The 10,591-nt window shown below is 36.7% G+C and overlaps 1 protein-coding gene across 1 annotated transcript; it reads left to right on the forward strand.

The window, feature by feature from the left end:
• The first annotated feature begins 238 nt into the window (after window positions 1-238).
• On the forward strand, window positions 239-9,142 carry zgc:172076. The gene is made up of 9 exons (XM_052123588.1): window positions 239-356; window positions 878-924; window positions 2,647-2,845; window positions 4,565-4,725; window positions 5,053-5,185; window positions 5,387-5,543; window positions 7,312-7,435; window positions 8,486-8,675; window positions 8,982-9,142. The coding sequence occupies exons 1-9, from the start codon at window positions 323-325 to the stop codon at window positions 9,140-9,142; spliced, it is 1,206 nt and encodes a 401-aa protein (XP_051979548.1). The 5' UTR covers window positions 239-322.
• Window positions 9,143-10,591: the final 1,449 nt, after the last annotated feature.

A 10,591-nucleotide genomic window follows, 5' to 3' on the forward strand; every position in this document is an offset into this window, starting at 1 on the left:
TCCTCTGCAAAATCCCACAATTTCCCTCAGTACTTGTTCCTCAATATAAATTGCAGGCTGATAGATAGTGTTTTCACCCATCCCTTGAGCTCCACATGAAGTATGACATTGACAACCATATAAATAGGTACATTATCACAGGCAACATGACACCAGTATGAAGCTTGTGCTTTATGTGTTGGGGTGGGTGATGGGACAATAGCTGATCATATGACTATATGGCTATTAATAGAGCTTTTGTCAACAGTTACGACTAGCTGGAGTGTCTCTGCATTTCTGCACTCAGCTCAGGGCGAATACACACACAATTGAAGTTGCAAAGATGTGGAAGAGAGAGAAAATGTGGATGATCAAGCGTAAGTATCGCATCTTGCATGCATGTTGCAAAAGAATTGCAAGTGTTGGAGAAGAACTGATCACTGAACTTCAGAAGCAAGCGTTGAGATGTGTTGAGAGTCCCCATTAACCCCTAACATAAGATAAGAAAACACTAAACACAATCCAAAAATAGCAGGAGAATCTCAGTTATGCGTCGATTGAGTCAACTTTGTCTAGGTGAATTCAAAACACAAACAAGACAACTATTAACATGTAGAGAACAGAGTTACTGTTTATAATATAGAACAATACAAAATAATGAGGACAACATAGCTCAGATAATTTGGTCTTGTAAGAATTTGATGATTTGAATATGAGTTCATATTGAAATTTCTGACTTTTGATCGCAGGCTTTGATATCTTGGCAAATCTAAGCCTTGTTTGAGACAAAGTCTCCATTTGCTCTCCGTTCAAACTAAATGATGTCTAGGAGAAACAGCTAAGATAGAACTTAGACCTTGTTCGTAATTTTACTTTCCTTTTGGTATTTTTCTTTCAGCACCTTCTGAGCACCCAAAGGAGTCAAAATACAAGCCAGTGCTTGAGGTATTCCCCTTTACAAACACACACCAAACCCATTTACGCCCAGCATGATTGGAAAGTCCCGTACTTTCATCTGGTTGAGGAAGATAAAAACTGTGGTAGCTCCACTGTTCATGTTTCACTAATCTTTGCTAGATCACAATGTCCTCTCAAACATAGTCTCATGACAGCTTGTAATAGTTTGAACGAGATAATGAAATCATAAGATTTTGCATGACTTGGCTTGTATGAAAAGGTATGACTTTTATTCCCATAGAGACCAACCAAACAACAGATTGAATTTTAAATCGATACAATACAGACAATTTGCTCGTTCCATGTTTTTTTATGCAATACAAATGACTGGTGTATGTCAATAACCTGTAATAGACTTTCCTCATCTAGTTCCAAACCCTGATGTTTTCTTTCTTCCATGATACACAAAAGTTTTTTTGTATAGGTCAGGTTAAGGTTTGGGTTCAATTTAGAAATGTTTTAATAACATTGTTTATTGGTTAATTTTCTTTACGGGATTTAAAGGTATTCATTTTTATACGAGCCAATTCAAACAATATCTTACGATTTCACCATCTCGAATGAAACATTGCGACTTGCCATGAGAGTTGGGCAATCTGGGGCAATTTTATGAACTGGTTATATATTTCGTTATGAGAATGCCCTAGCTAATTTTTTTCCTTAGGGGCAGTCACACTAGGCTTTGAGCATGCACATTTGTTTTCGGACAGAGCAACGGACCAGGGCTTCGGGTGTAAGTAAATAATAAATCGCAAATAACAAATAATATTATATTAAAAATGTGATTTGCCGCAAATGTTCGCCAGAATTTTGCAGCTGTTCCCTGGTAGTGGTGAACCTACAGCAAACCATTGGCAACAATGGACAATTTACCACAAGTTTGCCGCAAATTTGCCACGAACTCTCGATTTTTGCAAGGGTGCCCCTTTAGAAGTATAAGTAATGTTGACCAGGGGCTGTCAAGCTCCAAAACTATTAAAAAAAACACCATAAGGGCACAAAAAAAGTAGTCCATACGACCAAAAGTAGTCCATAGTCCATATGCTAAATTCCAATTCCTCTTCTTAAGTCATTCAATAGATTTGTGTGAGGAACAAGCCGAAATGTAAGTTATTTACTGAAACCTATTCAAAAATGTTTGACATCAATGGTGTCCAATGTCATTGGTTTTTGAGTGTCTTGATGCAGAAGCGTGACTGAGATTTGAGAGCGAATGACGACTTAAAGTTCGGTCTGTTCCTCACACTATGCTTTTTTTACACCAGAGCAGTGTGAACATTCTGCTCAATGAAGTTGCAAACGTAGGTTTGGGACGAGATTGTTCATCTAGGCCTACCAATCATATCCCAAGGATATAAAAGCAGCTGCTTCCCCCACTCTAGTGATGAAAGTTCTCCATCTCCACCTTAATATTTCATAACACCTGTCCCAAGTATTATTTTTAAAATCGTCTTTCTATTCCTTGCTCTAGTCACATTGTTGAAGCTCAAGCCCAGTCCTGTGCTCGAGCATCTCCGTCATGGACACCAAATCTGTTTACCCAGTTGCATTCCAGGACTATATGAACCAGTGAACATCTATATTTCACAAAGAAAGTCATATTGCTTTAGAACAACAGGAGTAGTGATAAACTGATGACAGTTTTTTATTTCTGACATTTTATGATACATGTCCATCCTTCTCTCAGTCTCATGTGGTTTTCTCCTCAAGAGTTTGCTCCCTCGTGACCCCATGAGCAGGTTCAATCTGAAGAGGGGATCCCCTAAAGATGAGTTCCCAAACCTGGACAGGAACTACACGCTCATGGGCCGAATCCTCAACCTGCACATGTACACTCGTCAGTTCAATCGGGCCACAGAGAGCGGGGTCATTTTTGACGACATCATACGCCCTGGCCTTGAGGATCCTGGTGAGACATCTGAAGTTGTATAAAACCTTTCAGTTAAAAAAAAAACTATTGGAACATACGCCAGAGATCGTGTGCTGCCTGATGTATTCAATAACTCAGCATTTGGTGGTTACATACAGTGGTCCCAAAACATTCATTTGAATTCTTTTGTTTTAATATTAAGCTAATGTTATATGCTCTACCCTGACCCTGACCCTAAATCTAAACCTTACCAAAGTCTTTTTAGCAAGTCAGACCACTGGCGGCCATCTTTGGAATGCTCTCAGGCAGCTATTTGTCTATGTAAACAAGCGGAATACAAGCGCGGTTCCTATCTACTTGAATGGGGATAGACCGAAATCTCCAAAGTGGTTGGTCAACATTAAGATCAATGAACATATTTCAAATCAGCAATTAAATCAGACAAAACTGGTATCAAAAATAGTGCTTTGTTACCTCAGATTATGCTAAAAAAAAAAAAAAAATTCCTGGCTTGAATAGCTAATGTGCATGAGTGTTTTGAGTTTATTGACAGGAGATATCTGTATCTAAAAGGTGATTGGATCTTTTACCTGTAAGGTGGGACTTCCTTTCTACATTTGTAGAACATTGGTCATTCCAGTTTCTCCCATTCATTTTAAAAGAAATGGCCCATTTCTGTAAAATAGTCTCTGACCTTACACACACCTTTTGGGAATTCTGGATTTTAATGAAGTAATTATTTACAATGTTTATTCCGCTGATTCCCCCCCCCACACACACACAGTCAAATCTAAGCCACACAGACACACATTACCACAGGAAGATCATGTCAAAAGAGATTCATCCCCTAGTTTTCTCTTTTAAACACTAAATATATCTCTAAACAATCTTTTCAAGTTCCCTATTTTGTACCATAATCTTCCGCACCTCTCTGACAAAGCAGAACACAGTTGAGAATGAACGTCATGATGATGAACTGAACCTTAAACCTTCATTTGTGACTCGATGCTGCAAAATAGCAGTTCTCAACTTTTACTGTCAGCCGAACCCCTATGAGTTAAATTAGTTAACCTTTTAATACATTTCACAACATCGTCACATTATTTGGTTAAGCGGAAATAATTAAAACGACATACTTTTGATAAGAATTTTTTCAACCAGGTCTCATTGAATCACATTACTATACTTACATTTTTGCTAAATAATATTTGACGTGGCTCATGCGTGGATGCCGCAGAGAATAGAGTGAAGCCTCCACACGTGCTATGTCTCCGCGGCAATGCCCTCAACAAGCCATGTGATAAGATGCGTGGATTGACAGTCTCAGATGTGGAGGTAACTGAGATTCATCCTCTGCCACCCAGATTGAGGCGAGTCACTATGCCACCACGAGGACTTAGAGCAAATTGGGAATTGGGCATTCCAAATTGGGGTGAAAAAAAAAACCCCTTAACATTTACCCTCCATTCACCTCGAAAATGCCACGATACGAGTGACCACATCATATAATTTTGCAAAAATGCTGCCACCGTCATGTCATTTTCATGAGATCAGTCTTATTTCATTTCACGAACCCCTTGCAGTTTCTTCACGTGCACCGTCCTAGAGTTCTCCCGTTGCGAGTTCACAAACATAACTTGATCTCCAAACAGCATCATTTGACACATTACCACCACGGTTGACCATCAGGAGAGTTTAGATATACCTGACAAGGACACTGTTGAGGAAATATTTTTGATTGTTTTGTTTGCAACTCAGGGCAGCCCACTGGACCAAAAGGAGTGGGGTGTTTAGCAGGAGATGCTCAGTCCTACATCCTCTTCTGTGACTTTTTTGATCAGATTATTGAGGGGTACCATGGCTACAAGATCACCAGTAACACTGTTCAAGAGAGCGACTTCAATTATGACAACTTGAAGGTAGGAAAAAAACCCAATTGAGATCACTTTATCTCAATAGACTCACAGTGAGTGTTTATAGTTTTCTGCAGAATCAACTTACAAATTGCATATAGTAGCTGCCCATTCATATTAATCTTGGTATATTTGGACATATCTTAATATGAAAAATAGACACTTCACCTTTAAATGAAATTTAACTGAGACCATTTAATCGCCAGTGTTATGAAAGAGTAATCTAGTGCAGTAAAATGGTCCTCTAGGTAAATTAATTAGCATTTAGACATGGTACTAAATCAAGAGTGTAGCATGCTGAGAAAGTGTAAATGTATGTTGATGTGGGTTTAGGGAGGTGATGACTTCGACCGGTCATATGTTTTGAGTTGTGAGGTGACTGCAGGCCGCAGCATTGAGGATTACTGCTTCCCTACACACTGCAGCAGAGGAGAGCGCAGACAGCTCCACACACTGGCCAAAACCGGTACTGTACTCACTCAATTACATTTTACTACTTCATTATAATGGGTCCAATATGGAAGTAACATTATTAATCTACTTTTAGAATAATTAGTTATTTAATTTATTAATTATTGTTTTTTTTTGTTGTTGTTGTTTTTATACTCTGGGTTATCAGAAATTATTTGTATGCTAATGTAACACAACTTGTTTTTTGTTTTTGTAGTTCTGGGTGAACTGGGTGAGGATCTTCCAGGAATGTTTTACTCCATCGATGAGCTCAGTCATGAGAGTGAAGATCGCAGTGTTGTTATGGATTCTCCACCATTATCTCTCATAAAGATTGGTGTGGCTCGGGACTGGCCTGATGCTAGGGCCCTATGGTTTGTTTCATCGAACACAGCTCTGCTGAAAGTGATAGTTCACCCAAAACTGCATCAAATGGCAACATTTATGTTTGAAATTGTACATGGTCCCTAATAAATAAATTAATAAAAAAATTAAAAAAAAAATTAAAAAAAAGAAAATATTTGGATAATTTACTCACCGTCATGCCATCCTAGATGTTTATGACTTTCTTTCATCTGCTGAACACAAACAAAGATTTTTAGAAGAATATTTCAGCTCTGTAGGTCCATACAATGCAAGTGAATGGAGACCAAAATGTTTAAGGACATTATGAGCATGAAAGTAATCACGTGACTCCAGTGGTTAAATCCATAACTTCAGATGCGATATGACAGCTGTGAGTGAGAAACAAATCAATATTTAAGTCCTTTTTTACTATCAATCTCTACATTCACATTCTTCTTCTATTGTTTTTGGTGATTCACATTCTTTGTGCATATTGCCACCTACTGGGCAGGGAGGACAATTTATAGTAAAAACTTACTTATATATTCCTCTGTTTCTCACCCACACTTATCATATAGCTTCAGAAGACATGGAGTTACCCACTGGAGTTATATGGATTATTTTTATGTTGCGTTCATGTGCATTTAGAGCTTCAACCTTTTGGTAACCATTCACAGGGCTGAGATATTATACAAAATATTAGTTTTTGTGTTCAGCAGAAGAAAGAAAGTCATACACATCTGGGATAGCATGAGGGATGAGTAAATGATAAAATAAATAAAAATTTTGGGTTAACTAACTTTTAACACCTTTAACAACTATATATACAGTTATTTCAGTGCATTAAAAACTATTTTAAAAAGCATTTAGCTAATTATTTTATTATTATTATTATTATTATAAATATACTGTATAACTATATATTTTTTTATTTAAATTATATAAATAATATAGAAAAAGTAAATTATAAAGCCAAATAATAAAAATAGTTTCATAAAATAAAACATGTAGATGACAAATATTTTTGGGAAGATAACATGTCCTACAGTGTGAAATACTACACTACTACAATACTACAAAAAAAAAGCATTTAGCTAATTATTATTATTATTAATATTCATATATACTCTATATACAACTTTTCTAGTGTTATTAAATATGATATATAATATAAAGTAAATATTAATGCCAAATAATACATATAGTTCATTATAAAATAATATACTATGTGTAGTTGATGACATTAAAGACTTGTTCATTGTGACATACATCTTCATCTTAAACTATTTTTTAAAGCATTTTTACTAATGATTATAATTATTATTATGCATGCAACTTTTATGAGCTCATAATAATTGAGAGCCTACATGGAACATTTGAACTTTTAAAATGGTAACCAGTTGCAGGACCTTAAATATTGACTATTGAAATGTATCTAAAATTTTGATGTTAAATAAAAAAAATCTAAAATACCAACTACCCATATTTCAGTCACTTTGACCCAGAAACAAATGAAGTTGTATGCACACAAGTAAAAGTAATTTAAATAATTGTAACAGTTTTGAATTAAAAATTGTTTAAATGTCTATAATTTCTTTGCAGCCAAGACTTTAAGGTATGTATCTATAGAGAATTTTACTTTCTAAAATAAACCTACCTTGAGAAATATTTACAGGAGTAAAAAGTGTGACTAGCAAGTTTAGAAACAAGGCCCTGTGCCAACTGTTGTCTAATATCTAATGACTGAGTTAGAGCAATTTTGATTTTGCCTAATATATATATTTGTCTATCTATCAGGTTGAGTAAGGATGGAACCCTGGCCATCTGGGTGAACATGGAGGACCACCTAAAACTGGTGTCTTGCAGAAGTGATGCTAACCTACAAGAGGCATTTAAAACTATCTGTATCAACCTGCTAAAGGTTTCCTTCAATTGACTATCTCATGCCATGTAATGATAACACACTGGCTCTGTTCTGAAACCTAGAGAGCTGTCTCTGTAGACAGGATTTTAGGTATCGTAGACACGCTCCAGATGTGGCGGCAGCAACATTATTCTGGTTTCTAAGATAACTCTTTTTGCTTAATTCTAAGGAAGCATCACACGTATTATTGCAAAGAATGCAACACTAGAATTAACTTTGACAAACTCAATGAAAAAATCCATCCAAGATGGCGGACAAGTCCAGATAAATGTCAACTACATAATACATAATAATTATATATAATAATACATTTCATTAAATACCGAAAAATGATCGATACAGATATGTAGTGAAATGTACTATTTTATGCAATATTTGTATGGGTGTTATGTATTCTTATGGCCTTATTTTAAGGCCTATTCTTACTTTGTTTTTGAGCATTCCGGATCGACTCAGAATGGACCCTATTCACACAACTGTTATGACGTGTTACCACCTTCAATGTAAATGTAACATTAACTTTTTAATATTTAAATTGTTTTTAATATTTAGTGTAAATTTATTACATTGTACTTTGTATTATAATATAAATATAAAAAATCAGTTACGATATCTTGGTGTTGGAGCAAATGGATAAACAAACATTTTAGCCAGCTATGATGACTTCCGCTTCACGAACGTGTGAAAAGGTTCCATATCGTGTTATTAGCATAGCAACATGCTAACATTATACTCTATTGGAATCAAATTGTGAGTCAAGCCTTGTGCGCTTTATGTAAGGAGAACTATTTGTGTACTACATGAAGCTGCTGCCTTATGTATGTAGAGCATTATAAAACTTTAAATTATGTGTTATTGTAGTTAATATGCTACATTAGTAGGCAGCAGCCTATTTAAAAAGTAGCCACATTTGGAACAGAGCTTTGACTGACTTTTTATTCTGGAAAAATTCAATTAAAAAGGTCCTAATATTGAACCTTGCGGTATGCCATAAATATAGTAAACTGCCTCACCTAAACTAACCAAATCTAAAACTTGACTTTTTAGATGGAGGTTCTGTATAAGAAACTAAGGCATCCGTTTATCTGGAAGCCTCACCTGGGCTGGGTGGTCAGCTCACCGGCTGAAGTGGGCACAGGTCTAAAGGCCAGCGTCACAGTCAAACTGCTACACCTCGCAGAGAACAAACGCCTGGATTCTATACTGGACAGACTACGACTTCAAATTGAAGCAACTAGTACGGCAAAACTCACTAGAGTAAAAAAATGCTTAACCATGCATCAATCATGCCATGGAACATGGCACTCCAAATTAAAACATGTAACCGTATAGTAAAAAGTCAGGAAATTTACACTGCCGTGCTTAGCCCCTTATTTGATGCTTGCAGATATATTTATCTAATCTGATTGTTTAGAGGTCTCAAAAATGTTGTTAGCACTTTATGCCCTTATCTGACAACAACTACATCTTCTTTTTCAATATGGTATGTTATATTTGCTAGTGGGTTTAATGTAATTGTTTTCTTGTTTTAATTAATATGCAGGCTGCCTGGGTGTTTACAAAATCAGCAACTTGCAGACCATTGGTTTTGATGAAGTCGGGCTGATGCAGATAGTAGTGGATGGGGTGAAACTTCTCATTCGTATGGAAAAGAGGCTGAAAAACAACGGCGGCATTGATGACCTGGTGCCTGCTCAGAAATAAAGCAACTCATCTTCATTGTTTGTTTAATTAGAACTGAAGTATCTGAGCTCTGGTGATCAGAGCAATGAAAACAGAAGGGCAACACTTTTTCGTTTATGATTGTAAATTGCTTGATATGACAGAAATGTAGAGAATGTGAGTTGTTTCTTCAGTTGTAGTTTCAATCTAAAAGTGTGAATCACATGAAGAAATATGAGTCTGGCTCAAATGTAGCATTTTTTTCATACTAAGGTAGAAAGAATAAGATTTTGCCATATTACAGTAATGAAAAATAGATTTTATTTTTCAAATTACAGTAGGCTACTGTTTGCTTTACGGTAATGACGTTTAATAAGAATTACATTTGATCACATTAGAGTAATAACAAGGAGGGTTTTTTTTCACACTATGGTAATAAGAATGACATTTTTCCACATTACAGTATTGAAAAGTTGCTAAAAAAATTACAGTAGGCTACTGAAAATTAAATAATATATACATGATGAGCCAAATCATTATAACCACCGGCCTAATATGCTGTTGGGTCTCCAACTGCCGCCAAAACAGCACCGACCCGGAGAGGCATGGAGTCTACAAGACCCCTGAAGTTGTCCTGTGGTATCTGGCACCAAGACATTAGCAGCAGATCCTTCAAGGCAAGAAAGTTGCAAGATGGAGCCGCCATGGATTTGACTTGTTGGTCCAGCACATCCCACAGATGCTCAATAGGATTGAGATCTGGGGAATTTGGAGGCTAGGACAACACCTTGAACTCTTCATCATGTTCCTCAAACTATTACCAAACAATGTGTGCAGTGCGGCAGAGCATATTATCCTGCTAAAAGAGGGCACTGCCATCAGGGAATACCATTGCCATGAAGGGGTGTACCTGGTCTGTAACAATGTTTAGGTAGGTGGCATTTGTCAAACTGACATCCACATGAATGGCCGGACACAAGTTTTCCCAGCGGAACATTGCCCAGAACATCACACTCCCTCCACCGGCTTGTTGTCTTCCCACAGTGCAACCTGGTGCCATCACTTCCCCAAGTAAACTGCACACATACACAGCCAGCCACGTGATGTAAAGGATTTATCGGACCAGGCAACCTTCTTCCACTGCTCCAAGGTGCAGTTCCGACACTCGTGTGCATATTGTTGCCGCTTTCGAAGGTGGACAGGGGTCATCATGGGCATTCTGACCGGTCTGTGGCAATGTAGCCCCTAAAAAAAAGGCTTTGCCTTTATGCAAAATCTAATTTCTTCTTTTTTTTTTCTTTTGATGTAGTGATTTAGATTTTATTCTTGATATTTTTGGTGAGATTCACCCAGTAGAAGTTTCGACAATTTTGGCTTTTTTGTAGCCTTTAAATTTACAGGCTTTCATTACAGCCAATAATTTGTACCACAGACTGCTGCAAACAAAATGTTATGCAAATGTAGTTTAGAAAATGCTAAATAAATAAATAC

The sequence above is a fragment of the Xyrauchen texanus genome, chromosome 50 (genome assembly GCF_025860055.1).
Source record: "Xyrauchen texanus isolate HMW12.3.18 chromosome 50, RBS_HiC_50CHRs, whole genome shotgun sequence".
In the NCBI taxonomy this organism is placed as follows: Eukaryota; Metazoa; Chordata; class Actinopteri; order Cypriniformes; family Catostomidae; genus Xyrauchen; species Xyrauchen texanus.

Coding starts and splice junctions, on each gene's coding strand:
- zgc:172076 (XM_052123588.1), top strand. CDS start 323: ATGTGGAAGAGAGAGAAAATGTGGATGATCAAGC. Junction 357..877: donor GAAAATGTGGATGATCAAGC/GTAAGTATCGCA, acceptor TTTTTCTTTCAG/CACCTTCTGAGCACCCAAAG. Junction 7,436..8,485: donor TCTGTATCAACCTGCTAAAG/GTTTCCTTCAAT, acceptor TTGACTTTTTAG/ATGGAGGTTCTGTATAAGAA.